Below are 18,247 nucleotides of genomic sequence, written 5' to 3' on the forward strand. Positions count from 1 at the left end.
TTTATTCATTTGTGTAGATTGTGGTGATGTGTAAAGATGTATTTATACAGTCACATAAATGTGAAGGTTTTTTAAAGAGTAGTAAGATAATTAAATGTTTTATACTTAGAACAGTTTATTAAATTTGCATTGTAATTTTAACATGAAGCATTAAAATGAGATCACAGTATATTTTATATATATGAAAGAAAAATCAGACTATGCCATCTACAGCTTTTCAAAGACACACAAGTCCTTGTTGTCAAAGACATTTAGTACTTGGAGATTGTGTCCCAAGAAGGTTGTAAGTACAGCACCTTTGTTTCCCTGCCTTTGAGGTTAAAAGTAAATAAGTGAAGATCTTTTGGGACCCAGACTGAAATACTTGTGGGAATGGAGATGGGGGGGTGCGGTTATGCAAGTAGTGTCCTGAAGAGTTTGCATCATTTTTTTGGATGGGTATAGATGGTATGTGTATGTAGTGACCTAGATATGACCTGAGAATGAGTAACTTCTCTCATCCATGCTTACATTTGTTCAGCAATCTGTTTTTGAACACTTGAGTTCTTTTTGGTTTTGCTGACTATTCCATGGCGACAGCTACAAAAACATTTAACCTGTTTAAGTTCACAGACTTATGTGAAGAGAATTGTCTCTGTATTATAAATTCACACATTTTGTATCCTCTTTCTCCTTGAAGGGGCTTCTGGGGTGGGTGGTAGGGAATATAATTTCTTAAATGATAGTGAAATCTTAAAATGGATGATCAAAATTGTAATTATTTGATGATCTAAACCTATGAATTGGGATGGGATGATGGCTCAGTGGTAGAGCTCTTGCCTCATGAAGCCCAGTGAAGCACTGGGTTTGATCCTCAGCACCACTTAAAAAAAAAATAATAAATAAAATGAAGTCATAAAAACCCCTACACATTCCCCTTTAAAATGCTACTCTAAAATGACAACGTGCACCCTGTTTTTATTTATAAAGCTTTACACTAAGCGTGAATGTCGTTGGAGGGAACAGAAGTAGGAAGACAAAACCTTGGACTTTTAAGTCCATGTCTGTTGCTATATAAACAACTTTAAATATGCTAGTAATTACTCCCATCTGAAAAGAGTGAATGTTACTTTTTCTTCAAAGAACATATAATTTTACTCTCACAATCAGAAACAGAATGAAAAATGCTGTTTTCTCAAATGAGACTAATAGTTGCTTGATTAGAAGTAAGTTCCTTGAAGGGTTTGTATTCAGTATCACCTGGAACAGTGCTTATATGGAAACAAAAAAAAAAGGCATTGAAATTGTTGGCATCCTTATGTGATTTTTATAATCCTTTATAAGTATGAGATCTGAAAATGTGATAATAGCTGTGTCTTCAGATTATCTTTGTTATAACAGGATTGTGTTGTGAAGATGGTCTTTAAGAGATATAGCTTCAGGAGATTGTAAATATTGTGATGCTTAGGTTTAAAGTTCTTTATTTGGATTACATCTGAGTATATTTAAAACTTTTGGTAGAACATTTATATTTGATGGCATAAAGATATGTATTTAGCATAAATGAAACATCTTTGAAAACTTTTTACTATGTGATTAAATTCTCAGTTCCTAATAACTGAATTTTTGTCACCATTTTGACCATTTTTTGTTAGTGTCAAAGACTATTAAAATAAGTGCTAAGTTCTTTTTCTTCCTAAATTGCTTATTATGGATATTATTTTTGAGCTAGTTGATAATTTGTGAATGGTGTTATAATTTCTCTGACCTCTCTGTTGTGTGATAAAACATTATTGTACAAATGCTTTAGTAGTCATTGGATTTGATTTCACTATCATGCATTATAGTACAGTCTATTGTTGCCTAATTTAGTAATAATTTTATCGTCTCAGCTTAACATCTCTTATAATTTTAATTGTTATCAAGAAGAATGACATCGTTTAATTTGACTTAAAATGCAGAAGGATGGATGAATGACAAATTAATAATTTACCACCTTTGCATAATACTGCAGCATAGAGTATTAGAAGGATTGATGGCATAAAAGGTTAACAAATTTTAGCAGCTTTCATTAGCTTTACATCGTCATATGTTTGTGGTGCTGACTGAAATAGGCTTTGTAGGAGATCTCAGTCTAGGGAACTAATTACTTGTGCCGATTGCCGCACTGATGAATAGACTCTTATTGTATCATTCCCCTGAAGACGAGCTGCAGCCTGTGATTCACGACTGCATCCTGCCTGATATTTGATAATAATTTTAACAGATAAATATAGGTAGGCAGAATGATGAAGTACCTATCTAAGCTACATGACTATCAAAGCCATGCACATAGCCATCTGTGCACTGCCTTTCTGCCTCTCACCTAAGGAGAATTTTATTTCATTAACTGAGTTCAAACAACTGTTGTCTTTTGCTTGTGTGTATTATTCATAACTATTTCCAATTTGCTCTTTAAATGAAATTATGGTATTAGTTTTTATTTAAGCTCGAGATGACAAAATAATGGAGAAATTTGAAGAGTAAAAGAGCTTTTTTATTTTTTCTTTCTAATGACTGCAATTCTCTTAGACATTTCTGTATTCCATTTGATTATATAATATCTCCTTCTCCTCATGCATGACCAGTATCAACAAAGGAAATGTTTGATGTTCTTATTGTCTCTTCAGCATTCTTAGAAAAGACCACTGGATTCCTATTGTTTTAAAAATAGTTTCGTCAAATAATGTACTGCTTGTTGTCTATTCTTTTATAACCTGAGATAATTGAGATAATAGTTATGAGATAAAAATATTTTATTTATAAATCTATTTTGAATTTTTAAAAAGAACATCTTTAAAACATCAAAATAAGGATGACTTTTACTTATGTGTTTGGGGATTGTCATTTGGTTAAGACTACTAATTTGTCAAAGCTGACAGATACAATTTTATTAGCTCATGGAATACAAGTAAAATTTTATTTTGTATTAGCCATTCCTTTAGAAGTTTTGATTATTTATGAATACTTTTTTATTTTACTATCAAAACTTATAGGTTTTCATGCTGTACATGTTTAGTGAATATGTTCACTAAATACATATTCTCCAGAGATTTTTTTCCTTACTGTAACTGAAAAACCTTCATATTAGTATTTTCCTTATAAAATATTTTCTAGCATGCTAGATCACAATTAGTTAACAGGAGAGAAAGCTGACATTTATATGTTGTCATATAAAAGATCTATGTAATTTGGGAAATGTAGAACTTGAATTTTAAAAATGAATTTCCAAAAGTATGCTTTCGATATAGCAATTATTGCACATCATATACTATGTAGTTTTTAATTAAATATAAAAACAGGCTACATAAAACAGAAATCCAATCTGATTTGCTTGAAAATAGATTGCTATTTCACTCCACAGGAATGGTTTATTTAAAAACAGTAAATGGAAAAGAAATGCATTTTCTTCTGTTGTTCTAAGCCTCAGGGGCTAAATGTAATGAATATTTTAAGAGATTATTTTAATTAAATTCCTGCACATCTAAACAGAGTAATATTTTATTATCACATACATAACCATGTAACTGAGATATTCATTAAAGTTAACACTTTCTGGACCAAGAATTCATGGTATGATTTACTGACCTTGTGCAAAAAGGCACAAATTAGGAAGAAAAATGAAGGGGGACAGACTTTGATTAATATAGGTAATGCTATACCATATTTATAATAGCCTTTTCCCTATTCTGGTTTATAAATGCAGCCACAGAGAAAGGTGCCCTGCTGAGGCTGAAATGAGGCTGAAATCAGAGCACATGCCACTAGAGTGTGGGGAAACTGATCACACTGTCAGCAATTCATTTCAAAATGATGTATTTAGTGCTCATTTCACCTTCCAAGAAAAGGAAAAGGAGTTCCTTAGACCAGAAGGTGATATTGTTATTTTCAAGGACATACCTAAGTTAAAGATTGCAGAAAGGGGAGTGTGAGATGGGGGAGAATTAAGAGGAAGGAGAGAGAGAGAAAAAAAAGGCAGAGCAAACAAGGAGAGCTTTATGCAGAAATTCGGTGCTACCACGCTGTTTGATAATTGCTAACATATGTGGCTTCTCTGTTTCATTGTAGTCGTCCTCGTGAGTTCTGGCGCCTTGACTACTGGGAAGATGACTTGCGGCGCCGGCGACGATTTGTGCGTAACCCTCTAGGATCCACACATCCTGAAGCGACACTAAAAACAGCCGTGGAACATGGTCAGTGTATAAACCACTCCTTGCCAGTAGCAGCAGGTACAGTACTTGGTAATGAAGAGCATAACTTCATTATTACAAGGCACTGTAAAATCGTCCAACACCACATTTCATAGTTATTCACCTCAGAAAGAGAGGTTAATTTTTTTTTTTACAGTTAGTATAAGATCCTGTAAAATTATGGTGTCAAGGGTATTTATTTATTATACATACAAAACTTACACGGACCCTTTGTTTCAGAGTAAGAGGCTAAAATATTTGTCCTTTTGAACAACACACGAGCTTTGAGTAAATTAATCCTGGAAGCCTGCCTATTCACAGGTATCAGAAAGACAGCATTTAAAGATCAGATATGTTTCTAGGACCTGGTATGTATATATAGTTTTCCCCCAACTATGGTATTTTAGAATGAGATTATGAAGTGGGAAAAGACGGTAATAAATATCCAAGCGCCTGGATACTTTCTGAACCTTGATTTGTAGATGGTTGTGATTGATGGCTCCTGAATGAAAGAGAATAGGCATTATTTTCATATGTTTCCTATTCTACATCATCTTGTTATCAGAGCTTAACAAAACATTTTCCCCCTTTTGTTACAATGCATATGACTATCATTCAGTTTAAGTAGAAGTCTGATAAGTAAATTGAAAAACTGAAAAAGTCCTTCAGATTTGACAGTATTATACTTCTTTGATCGTAGAATTGTATTTTTATAGATTATTTTATGAGTTTTGAGAGTCAGTTTAAATATATAAAAGGTTAATGCCCCCCCTTTCAATGTTAAAATTATTTTTATTTTACAAAATATAAATTGATTATTTTTTAATAAGGTAAGAAATATTCCCCCGCCCATTTTAAGTTATTAATTTAACATGTAGCAGCTTCTGGTTAAATGGCAATACATAGTATACAAAATAAATGTTAAATTATATTCAGTTAAGGTATTAAGAATTTTTGAAATTTTTATCATTTTAAACTGATACATAAAAATTGTACTTATTTATGTGGTACTCTGTGATGTTTCCATACATGTAAAGATGTTAGGAATTTAGATTAAAAATCTGTAGTCTTAGGTTTGGCCTCAGTCAGGCAGTTTAACCTCTTGCACTCAGCCTTAAAGAGCCATTTCTAGAAGAAAATGTCCACAATATGTCATCAGATATAACACCAAATGTGACACCAGTCCTTTAAAATAAATGATCATACAGAGAATAGTCAATAACAAAGTGATCTAAAAGCAATAATAGTCTCAGGGCCCTACATCTTCAACTACAGGAGGTGGAGAAGGGGAAATACTATGTAAAATTAATTAGGCCACTTTTGCTTTTAGGGTCATATACCTTTTATGTGGTGCTATAGATTTCAGCTACATATTTTTTTTTCTTTACTAAGTTTTGGAGGGATTTTATTATTTTAATGATTCATTGAAAAAAAGCAGCCTGTTTGCAATTTCATCCTTTTCAGCCACATAGATATTACCAGATGCTCTTAAAAATTTAAGTTTACTAATCATATTTCTGTCTTCTAAACTGTCATTTAACAGTAAGTTGTGAGTTCTGAGGTCTATGACAATAAAATTGCATTTATAAAATTTCCTCTTATGTCAGGAAGGGGAGGACTTGATTCTAAAATCACAAAAAGGGGATTAATTCTTATCCAGAGGGAATTATTAGTAACTGATTTTAAAATTTGTGGTGTCACTCTAATGCAGAATTTTAAAACTACATTCTCATCAAAAATAGTACATTCAACCATGTTGAGTTTTCATAGGATTTAATGAATAAATTTTTATTTCATTGTTAAACTTTAATTTTTAAAATAATAATATTGTATTAGCATTTTTAATTCTAAGAATCTGTAATAATGTTCCATAAAAAAGATACCTATTAGTGATGCTTTTATTATTAAGAGTATCTTGAACTGTTTAAATCAGATTTCACTGATATTACTTTAGATGGTAATTTAAAAGTTAGTACCCTACTTATCTATATTTTCTTGTGCATTTTAAAATTGATAGATGCAAAGTTAAACATTTATGTAATTCCAACCTATTTATTAATATTTTAAACAAATCTTCTAATGATTGATATTTCAAACATTTCAAAGATTTAAATGCAATAACTTAAATGTGAAATATATATATTTTTAAAAAATAACCAACTATGTATGTAGGAGGTGCTTCAGTCCTCTTATAATTAAGGGGTGAAGTCATACTTAATATTTTTCAAAAAATGTATAAGCTGTACCTATACTTTGTGTGTGTAAGTATATATGTATATGTTGTATATATATTATTTTAAATAATAGGGACATAGTAGACAATTATGAAACTCAGCACATAGATTGTACTGTGGTATTGTTTGATGTCAGCATAATTTATGCTAATAAAGAGCTTAATTTTAAAAAATATTTTATTAAATAAAGTAACTTCCATAGTGACATTCAATTTAAATTTTGTGTTAACTATGAAATTCCACTTTTAAATATGTTTTGGAACATGAAGGTGTCTATCAAAATAAACATTAAAAATCAAGTGTGCAAAACAAAATAGGTGATATGATTTTATAAAAGCAATTGCAATTATATTTTAACATGAATAAAGTGTATGGTTCATTGTTGGATTTAAAATAGAGATTTCTGTGGATGATATGTGCATTCCGTGTTGCTTTATGACTTCTTACTTTTATTTATAATTTATTTAACCAAGGCACAAGACATTTTACAAATGCAGAGTCTTAGAACTTCTTGAACTATATTATCATTTTCAAAGGAAGACATCTAAATAGAAGTGTCATTGGAGATTAGTTATGTATTTAGTAGTAAGAGCCATCTTTTTAATAGATGGATTTGATGTGAAGGAAAGCCTCTGGTGTGAAGGTGGCAGAGTAAATACCTGAAGAGTGATGTTCTCTGTTTGGGCGATCAATACCAGCCCCATGACTCTACTTCTGGCTACCTTCTAGTTAAAAACAAATTTTTTAATTCTGACAATTTAATTGCCCTTCCCAAGTTCACATTAACTTGCTTGGGGAAAAGAGCTTTAGGTAATTTTTCAAACAGAGACCCTCCAAAGTGGTTATTTATAAAAGTCATGTTGTAATGGGAGATTCCTTTAACTTTGCAGAAACTGAGTCATATTTTAAAATTAAAATTAATACTTCCTCTTATAATTAAATAATCTTTATGGAAATTCGCAGCAGCAAGCAAAGGTGGGTATTTGATTCTTGAGGGCATTTCCTTCCATTTTATAGTGTAAAATTTATTAGAAATCTGTCGTTATAATTCCTACCATACTCCTAACGCATAGAGGCCAGTTTGGCATTTATTTATGATCAGAGCATTTTAGATCTGGAAGGAACCTAAGGCAAAAGTCTAGTCTAATTTTATTCTTTCCAGATAAGGAAACTGAGGTAACAAAGGGCTGATGTAATTCTCAGTAGGTAAAGGAGTAAAGCCCAGATTATCTGAGGACTGGTCAAATTTTCATATCAGTGTGCAGTGATATCTTCTGAAATTCACTGTTAATTATAATGGGAATGTTATATTCAAATTGAAGCCACATAAAAGTATTTTAAATGGTAGAAATATTAGTCTTAATTCAAATACTAAAACAGTTTAGCAGTAGAATCCTATTGAATTCAAGACATTTTTATTTTGTAGAGAATAAGAATGCTAAGAGAAATATATGAGGAGAATTTAACCTAGTTTAAAACTACCTTCTAGTTAAAAACAAATTTTTTAATTCTGACAATTTAATTGCCCTTCCCATATTGTAAATGTATGGAATGATACAGAAAACTCATTTGGTTTTCTAGGGATGATAGATGATGTAAAGATCATAAATCAGGTCATTGTCTCTTCACTGAAGTAATACCAGATAGTATTGCTGCCTTTATAAGATGAGTATATACTGGGTTCTAGATCAAAAACTTTTGGGGAGCCCATGATCATTAGGATATGTACTTGTCTATTTTTTTTTTTAATCATTCTTTGTTGTTTCAGTAGTTTTTCCATAGTAAATATTCTTGACCTGGAACCCTAAGGAAATGGCATATGCTGTAAAGGGGATTTAATTAGATAGGACAGTCAATGATTGTGAGCTGCTTTTTATGTGTCCTTTTTAAGAATACAGTTATGGTATATGCTTCACATTACACTGAGTGGAAACCCATATCTGTTTTATGTACATTTGAAGTCACGTTGTTATTTCAGTAGTAATCTTTGTTTTTTTTAAATGCAAAGTGACTAATTCTTCTTTTTACTATACTTGGACTATTGATTCCTGTTTACTGGCTCAGTGGGTGTTTGAGAGAGCATTTTCTCTAAAGAACATGATCTTTACATTTTGAGGATCAGCCTCTCTTTTAGACCTCTTATTGCTGTTATCCTTGAATAAAGTCATGTTTTAAAGATAGCATTTTTGATAAATTTCTCCATGTTTAGGTAATAATACATTTTAGTTATTAAGATAAATATTAAACCAGAATAAAGAAGACAACTGATAAAGATAGTATGTTAATAATGATATGAAAAAATGTAAAAAGTGATCTTGTTCATTAACAAATTCATTAGCAGAAATTATCTGAATTGAACTTTAAAAGTGAACCAAAAGTATTATCTGACATCATCCGGTTAAAATTTTAGACAACTATAAGAATATACTCAAAGAAGATATCAAAATAGTTACTTGTTTAAAATGGTTGAGTAGAAGACAAATGAAAGTTAAAAATATGCTTTTCCCCGGAACATATAAACATAATTACCTTTTAATTTGTGCTTGGGAAAGTTTTGTTGTAATTTAGGAAAGAAAAAAAAAAAAAGTTCCTTAGCAGAAAGCTATTAGACCACTGAGAATTGAACACCGCGCATGTGGTGTGTATTAGAGTACTGTTGGTAATTTTACTGCTGCTAACTTAAAATCCTCAAGGGGGAGTTAATTACAGGAAAACCATTCTAAATATCAGTAAGCTGCATATTTTCTATGACAAGAGGTTTTTCAGTTGAGGTTGAACAATTCCAGAATCTGAGCTTGTAAAAATATGTAAATAAATAAATTAAAGTGGGTGTTTGTATGTATACCTACAGCACTCAAAATTTTTTTTTCATGAAACTATTTAATTCAAAAGTTACTTTGTTTTAATATGAGTCAGAATGATGAGACCATATTTAAAAATTTAAATCCCTGTTGGAAGGAATAACACATTATATTTTTAGTGGTCATTTAAGTTGAATGTGAATTTATTTATTGAGTTATTTTAAGCACTTGCATATTGCTACTGAGGACTCTCAAATTTTATAAATGTTTGCAGATTAAAATGTTTTTTTTTCTTTTTTTCTATTAAGCTTGGTATCTACTTCAGGATCTGTATGGTAGTGATCACAGAGAAAGTAATGAATGGACTGGGTGTTGAATTTAGTTGTTTCTGATAAGTTTGACACATGTTCTCAAATTTGAGATTGGAAATGATTTTTTTTTAAGTTCTCATTCATTTTGATTCTGTTTTAACTTTTAAATTGCACTCTGAGAAAAATAAAGATTAGGAAACAATAGTAAATTACATATACATTTATATTTGCACTGTGGTTTTCATCCCCCCCCACCCCTGCACCTTCTTACCAGCTAAGTGCTAGTATGGCATAGTGGTTAGGAGCCTAGATTCTGGCACCAGAAGGCTTGTTTTTTTATATCGTGACTCCAACTGTCATGAGTCCTGTTACCTTAAGTAAACTCTGTAACCTCTCTGAGCCTGCTTTCTTATTTGAAAATGAGGAATAACAGAAGGTTTGTGAGAATTAAATGAGTTAAATATTAAAGTGTTTTGAACATTCCCTGGCCCATGGGCTATGTAATATTAACCTTATTGTTAGTATTTCTGCTTTGAAGAAGGAAGTTATAAATTAAGAAAATAAAGAGAATATAGCATTCTGATTCTGTGCTAAGATGTAACTAGCAAATGGTAACATGTTATAACATACTATATAAGAAAGATGATGTTTTCTTTTGTATATCTCAGTGACAAGTTTACCAGAGTAAGGTTGATTACAAATTGGAAAGAGGTTTGTTTGGGCTCAGGCAGTGTTTCTGATTCTAGAGTAAGGAAATCTACATGCTTGAAATAGAAAGTATGATAATAAAGACATAGTGTTATTTTCCTAAAAATTAGTGATTAATTAATATATTTCTCTCTAGGTTTAAAAAAAATATTTTAATTAGGTGTATTAACTTTTCAAATATTTATTGAGACTTTCATCTTTGTGTAGCTTACTGTGGGTATGAGAGAAAATTAGATTTCTATTTACCTACAGAATATATTCAAAGGTAAATAGAGAAAGCTTCTTCATGACTTTCCTATTTAATAGAAAAACTCTGTTTTTTTTTAAATTTCTTAGTTGTCAATAGACTTTATTTATTTATATGTGGTGCTGAGAGTTGAACCTAGTACCTCACACATGCTAGGCAAGTGCTCTACCACTGTGCCACAACCCCAGCCCCTCTATGTTCTTTTTAGTGCTATAAATATTATATGAAAGTGGTATACATGGTCAATTTTCTCTCTCTCTCTCTCTCTCTCTCTCTCTCTCTCTCTCTCTCTCTCTCACACACACACACACACACACACACACACACACACACACACACCCTCACACACACACACCCTTCTTTTACCCTTAATATTACAAAAAACCATAGCTATTAAATGCAAAGAAGCTGTGATCTGCCCGGCTAACCAGATAACATACGTGCAGCTTATTTAAATATTTAGACTATCTCATATAGGTAACTATTAGCCATGTTAACTGCAAACTGGTTGCTGTATTCTTTGACTGGGGGTCTAAACCTGGGCGGAAACTACAGTGGAGCAGAAAGCCTGACCATCAGATTTCCATATCAATGGCTGCAGTGTGGTTGAGTCAGGTGCTTTAACTCTGGGATGTCACTTGTTAGAAACCAGAATGTCCATGGAATAGTGAAGATTCTAAGCTTTCTCATGTGTGGCACCATTAATTACTAATAATAATGTTAGGAAAAGATAAACATGAGCGTTTACAAATCATACACCATATCTGTTTTTCCATTTTTCTTAAAGAGAAACCTGCTCAAAGCAATACAGTGACCCTAGAGAGGGACATGAGGTTTTTTAGCCAGAGTTTCAGAGTTCCAGTGTGTTCTTCCAGTCCCATCTCTGCTTCTGTTGACTGTAGGTTCTTCTTGGAGCCTAATGCCTAGATCAGTGTTCCCTCCCCTCTTTCCTCTGGCAGTCACTGCCATGTCCCAGTGCCAGAGTCTGGTGCTGCTGCTCTCCACAGGCTGCTCCAGTCAGGCTGCATGAGGCCCTTTACCCAGATGCCTCTCATCCTGCTCCTTCTGTTATGTTTGCCCCTGGGGTGCCTTAGCCCTTTAGTTTAAACATGTGGAGGAGGGAGTATTCAGCCTCCACTAGGTTTCTGCAAGGCCTTGCTCTCAGATATTTGTATAAGGGTTGATGGGGCGGGGAGTAGATGTGTGAAAATGTGAACAAGGGCAATGTGAAGGAGGGAGGAGGGGATAAAAAAGAGAATGCAGCTGGGGTGTCTTTATTAGTGTCTGATATGGCTTCAGGGTCTGGGCCTGATTCCTTATTGGCTGCAAATCTCTCCTAGCTCTGAATCTTCTTATTTGTGGATTCCCCTACACAGCCACTCTCAGTCATTTCAAAATCTTTGTCAATATAGGAGGAATTAATGAGTCCTTCTTATTTACAATGTTAAATATATTTTTTCACAAACTAACTTATGATTTTTCCTAACAAATTTAAAAAGAAAGAAAAAAGGTGTTGCTTTGGAAGCCTCTCCAGCCCTAACTATAAGTAAATAAAAGGCTGGGTGAGCTGTGCAGGGGTCAGATTTAATGGGATTAGGGTGCTTGTTCAGGGTAACATTACACTAGCCTGGGGAATCCCGTTTGTCAGAAGGAGTGCATGTGCCATCCCAGTTACTTTCCCCACTGCGGGTGACTCTGTGTATAAAAGCTGGGCCATCTCTGGCCACCTGCCCTTACCTCAACGCCTACCCCTCTGCCAGAGTGCTCCTCCCGATGCTGATGGACAGCTTTGTTTCCTTTTCATTTCAGCCGCAGATGAAGATATCCTTGCTAAAGGAAAACAGTCCATCAAGAGTCAGGCTTTAGGAAATCAGAACTCAGAAAACGAGGTCCTCTTGGAAGGCGACGACGATACTCTATCATCCGTGGATGAGAAAGATTTAGAGAATCTTGCCGGTAATTCAGTGGTTGTGCAGATATTTCAGCTGGGTCTGGGACAATGAGCATCTAATTACTTACTTTTTCAGCTGTGACCACGAGGACTACCAAGCTTACACCCACTATTACATTAATTAGAGATTGTTTTTGTTCTTCCCAGCACCCCACCTCCCACTTCATCTTCTACAATTTCTCCTTTATTTTTCTGTTCTATTCAGTCTCTTTACCCTCCTCATCTTTTTCTTTTATGTATGATTTTCACTGAAAAAGAAAAAAAGTTTAAAAAGCATCTACAACAAAATTGCTTTGCCCATCCTATGGGAGTTACCAAATCTCTATAAAATGAAGGCTATAAGTGAAATTCTGCCAATTGTTTTATAAATAAAGCTTGGAGGCAGATGAGCTATTTATTTTGATATACAAGTCTTAGTGAACATACTGCATATACATTTAACTCACTCAAAAAATCAATTCCAAGAATGCCATGGCTGTTCATGGGGTTCACATATTTTGCTTGATGTAGAAATTTTGATTTGCACTCTGCAGATTCTCAGTTTTACTTCCCTTATGGGAAAAATTCTCTTGTTTAGCCTGAAATTTTAGTCATTCATTAAATGCCTTATTTTCTTTAACGCCTGTGGCTCTGTTCCTCAAGGAGGAAAGTATGCAAGAGTCCACCATTTCTGTGGGTGAATTATGTATTAATGGAAGAATTACATATTCTTGCATTATCATGATTTTAAGATAATTCATTGGAAAGCTTTTATTTGGTTATATATCTGCAAACTGTGCTGTGATGCAACTTCATAATGAAAAACCAAAATAGAAATCGATTCATCGTCTCTGATGATGATATGCCTTTCTGTAAAGTGAAATAAAATTAATTTAAGTACACTGTTAAGGGATTTGGAGAGGGAATGGGGAAGTGGATACTGCCATTCTCAAATATTTTCCTTCACATCCATTTACCCATTTTGTCCTTTATTTTGCCTCTATTCTTGCTACCAGTAATACATTCATACAGTAATAGAGGTGAAAGGGGAGTTTAATTATATAATCTTGACAATGGCAATAGGATTAAGAAGTAATCCACACTAATAAAGTGGTGTGGGTTAGAAATGAAGTGGAAATTGTCAGGGGTCTTCTGTAGGACCTAGGCTGCCCTAGCTCCTGCAGCTGTCTGCTTACCCTATAATTGAATGTCTAAGAGTGATTGAAAAAATGTTATTTCTTCTCAGGATTACATGCTAATGTACAGAGGGCAAAAGGAGACAGCAAAAGAACACATAGCTGCTTATTTCATCCATTTATAGGGATGAGCTTTGGGAAATCATGGCTGTTCTGCAGCTATCTGCTGCCCATCTGCAAACACAATGTATTTGTACATTGGGAATAGAGGGCAAAACGTGCTCTGATCTCTGCAGAGCATCCCTTCTATTGTCCTACTGGCACACATTAAGATTGATGTGAGATTAAGGACCATCACCCTTCTAACAATCGATGGAAATGTCAGTTCATCTGAATTTTGAAACACTTATTCACTCATTGATTACCTGAATAGGTGCACCTTGTTTATAGGCACTATATTAATTCAGAACTATAAATGCCAATCTTCTCTTTGGCAGTTTTCTTCTTCTATAGGAGTTGCACAATGATAAATTGCTATAAAAATTCAAAGTCTTTCTGCATTTTTCTCTATATAAGTGTATATATATTACATAATTATTATTTTGGGTCCTTATTTTAGGTTTAAATTTAATATACTTTATGCTCTTCTATCTGTAGTGAATCTTTTGTTTTCAGTAGCAGTCTGATTTGTCTCTTTGATAAGCCCTGTGGAGATTTGATTATTCCAATAAAAATTCATTCACTTGGAAACCCACCCTCCAGCTGTTTACTCCCAATGTCCCTGAACTACACTAATATTAGATTTGGAAGCATTGAACAATATTTAACAGTGGAAAGGAAGGGTTAGGAAATAAGTATTTTTACCAGTCTTTCTCAGGATAAAGTTGTTGCAGAAGAGGTTTTGTGTCAATCTGGCATAAATTTTTTTCCAAGAATAAAGTTTATCAGAGAATTTCCCACTTATTAATAAGCTAGTGACCTTTTTTGTAGTCATGCCTCAGCCAAACTCTAAGCTCACCTCTGGCCTTGGAATCCTATTGAGGCTTCCTTTCTCCTGGTTGTTATTCCATGTTGTTTGATAGCCTGAGGCTTGTTTTATAAATGGAATGTAGATGCACTTATTTAGGCAGAGCTACCTTTTTGCCCAGAGATGAGACCAGAACTTAGCGCACTCCTTGTAAAGTAATTGCATCCTAGTTTACTGTTGTCATTAACTGCCTGTTATAAATCTTCTAGTATGAGAATCCTGACTTTGCATTTTTCAGAGGAAGATTTGGGATGGAAAGGATGTGAAAGTATAGAAGGAGTTAACAGGAATTTTGGTACTAGGCATTTTTGTACTTTTAGTTCTTCAAAAAATTAATAAATTTTCTGGTCAAATTTAGTTTTTTGCAAAGTGTCATTCTAACTTATATGGCTCATCTTTTCCTCTTGGCAGGTCCCGTTAGCCTGAGCACACCAGCTCAGCTTGTGGCCCCCTCTATTGTAGTAAAGGGCACTCTTTCTGTCACCTCCTCTGAACTCTATTTTGAGGTGGATGAAGAGGATCCCAACTTCAAGAAAATTGACCCCAAGGTGAGATGAAGAAGTGGTTTCATTTTTTCTTATTATAGGATGTGGGTTGCTGTTAGGTGAGATTAGCATTGGCAAAATCTCATGGGCTTAGTTTGAATTTCTTGCTGAATTAAATCTGTGTACATGTAAGGCAGTTTTCTTTTTTAGTTTGCTTCTTTTACCATCTAGATTATTGAAGTTCATTTAGATTCAAAAACAGTTTTCATTTAATTGCATTTATCATTAGCTCTTTGGTGAGAGGGAAGCTCAGGGAATATTGTCTATAAATTTATTTTTGTTTGAATGGGTCTAGGGTGAATTAAGCTACAAAATTTAGTGAGATTGAAAGTGAAATTACTTTGTTTAGCTTTTATGTTTTCTGGATATAATACCAATATATCATTTTCCTTGCTTTGTCCCCATGACTTACTACTTTGTTGTGCATGCAGCAAGCCCGTTCTGCGTGTGTATCATACCTCTGTTTCCCATTACCTGTAGTAGATTTTACAAGGCACTACATAATTTCCTATGTTTAAATGAAAATATAATTTCTCTTTTAAAATGTATTTCTGATTACTTTTCTGACTGTGGCAACTTTAGTTTTACTAAGAAAGATTGTATTTCTTAACAGTCATAAAGCCAAAATTCCATTTATTTCTTGAAAGTAAATATTACAGTTTGCTCAGAGTTTCTTTAAAAATAAGCAAAATAAGGAACCTATAGAAAGAGGCCTGGTTTGCATTTTTGTTTTACAGGCTGTGTGTGTGTTTGTGTGTGTACCTATATATTCTAAGTTTATTGGTTAGTGAGGGCTTTTGGTTTTGAAATCATATCTGAATTGTTAAACCTTAATGATTTGGAAGTATTTCAAAATAGCAGTTAATGAAAATGTTTTAATTTTATTAAAAACTTTACAAACAAATAATTTCTCATCTTATGCATGTTTTTAGCACTTTATTTCCATTTTGCTGCCTGTATTAAAAGAGGAATTGGTAGACTGTATAACAAGGCCATGATGGAATGGATTGTTTCAAGCCAGATAATTCAGCTAATCCAATGTAAAGAAAACTTTTAAATTCTGAAATGATATCACTTAGAAAAATGTTCTATTTTGTTGCATGGATGAAATATCTGGAAATGTGTTTTAGTTTCTTTAAGAAGGGAAAGTTACCAAAATTATATAAACTCTTAGTTTCTGGTAGTTTGCAATATAAGAGAAGCTGAGATTTAATTCAGAATATTCTGTTATGATTTTGAACACACATGGGTTAAAGTCTAAAATCTGAATTAGTTTAAAGGTGTCTAATGAATTGTTTTCAAAATTAAAACCTCTACTGGTCTTTGAGATTGGATTCTTTGAAGTTATTTGCTCCTTTAGGGAAAGCTATAATTTTTTTTTTCTCTCTTAATCCCATTCTGTACAGCGCCATTAAATTAAATTTTCTTTCTCTGTTGATTGTGAAATTCAGGATCTTTTGGCCCAATCATAGAAGTTGTCTTATACTACTGTCTTCTGCCTAATATCCCAGAAATCATACTCCTGCCAGTTCATATTCAAATGTTTTTTCAGCCAATTATTGGAAGAATATTTTGATATTGCTTAGGCAATGATGCTTTAAGGTATTTTGTGAATTAAGAACATTTATTGCTGATGTGTTTTTCTTTAAAAATTTTTCCCCTGATATCTGCATAACAGCAAAGAAAATATACTGAATTGTGGTATTTTTGTTTTTTTTCTTGTTAAGACTTAACTTTTTTATGGACCGTTTGGAGGAAGCTCTGTATCCGATGCTGTACATACTTTTCTGAGTGGAAAAAAAAGTCATTCTAAGATTGCATTTTTATCTTTTTAAAGAAACAGTGTGCCCTTACATTATTTCATGCAGATAACCATTGCTTACTTTGAAAATGCTCTTAAAATTTAGAACATTTTACCCAGAGGATAAATTTGTTTTGTTATTTTAAAAAAAATGTGTGAGTGCTCTGAACTAGGGAGTTTGTTTTATATCTAAGGGGAGAGAGACCAGAAAAATAGATCTTATATACAAGGTTGGATGTGATTTCAGAACTGATAAGATCAAAGTTTATATTTCTATCACAAGACTATCTTCACCAGGAAATATTTGCCAGGGAAACCTACAACTTAAGTCTGTTCTGTCAAGTGAACCAGACCTCAGACCCCTGAGTAGCTTCCTTGTGTTTTTCATCCATCTCTGCTATCCTGCTGCTCATCCCTTCATATACCACCTCCCCCACTCAAACTTCTTCCTCTCATCTTAAAATTGCTTTCTAGAGTATTTTCCTCCTCTTCTCTCATTCATCGATTTTTTTCAATAAATTAAAAACTAGGCTAGTTCCAAGAATAAATATTGGAGGAAAACATCTGACATATTCTGTACCTTTGCCTCATAGTAGCAAAGCTAATGGAATTTATAGTTACCTCTAGCATAAAGAAGGCAAACCAATTCCTTTAGAATACTTTGTTTTATTGATTATTTTATATCCCAAACAGTTGTTTCCTTGCATTAAAAAGAAACCTTTGTTAAAGTTGAAACACTGAAATAAGTTTATTGGATTGTTATCTTAGAAAAGGAGAAAGAGGAGGATTTTCTATTTGTAAACTCTTAGAATATTTTTTCTTTGATCATAAAAATGGTATCAAGATCTTTTTGTTTGAATTGTATATAAGCACATTCAGAATGCTTCTTGAAATTTGATAAAATTATCATAGCTATGGTATTTAGCCCTAACCCATTTTAAGTTGAAGTAATTTATAAATCTGAATTGTTCATATTACCATTTGCTGGAGGAGAGGAATATTGCTGTAATCATTTTTATTATTTTTGGTGTGGTTAATTCATTTGTTAAGTTTTTATTATTCAAAAAGAGGACAAATGGTTGAAGGAAAAGTATCAACAGGCTTTGTTGACTATTCAGAAAAGGTCCATAAATATTTCCTTTCTATTGGATATTTTTTTAAAAAAAAGCATGGCATAATAAAGCAAATATCTTTATTTTTTATTGTGAAAATGTTTTTCCTATTTTGAAAATTAGATTGAAAATCTATTTTTTCCAAGTATGAAATGTTACTTTTCATCTTAAAATCTGCAAAACAAAT

At 32.9% G+C, this 18,247-nt stretch overlaps 1 protein-coding gene across 5 annotated transcripts in view; it reads left to right on the top strand.

The window, feature by feature from the left end:
• Lrba (LPS responsive beige-like anchor protein) overlaps positions 1 to 18,247 on the top strand; it is a 648,575-nt gene that overhangs the window by 363,619 nt on the left and 266,709 nt on the right. For 3 of the 5 annotated variants that reach the window (XM_040293201.2, XM_040293202.2, XM_040293204.2), the window contains exons 38-40: positions 4,087 to 4,247; positions 12,319 to 12,465; positions 15,014 to 15,150. In XM_040293201.2, coding sequence (XP_040149135.2) covers positions 4,087 to 4,247; positions 12,319 to 12,465; positions 15,014 to 15,150 — 445 coding nt within the window. The remainder of the gene's footprint in view (positions 1 to 4,086; positions 4,248 to 12,318; positions 12,466 to 15,013; positions 15,151 to 18,247) is intronic. The other 2 variants (XM_021734740.3, XM_005337595.5) reach the window with 1 other exon arrangement.

Source organism: Ictidomys tridecemlineatus, chromosome 9, assembly GCF_052094955.1.
Source record: "Ictidomys tridecemlineatus isolate mIctTri1 chromosome 9, mIctTri1.hap1, whole genome shotgun sequence".
NCBI classification, from domain to species: Eukaryota; Metazoa; Chordata; class Mammalia; order Rodentia; family Sciuridae; genus Ictidomys; species Ictidomys tridecemlineatus.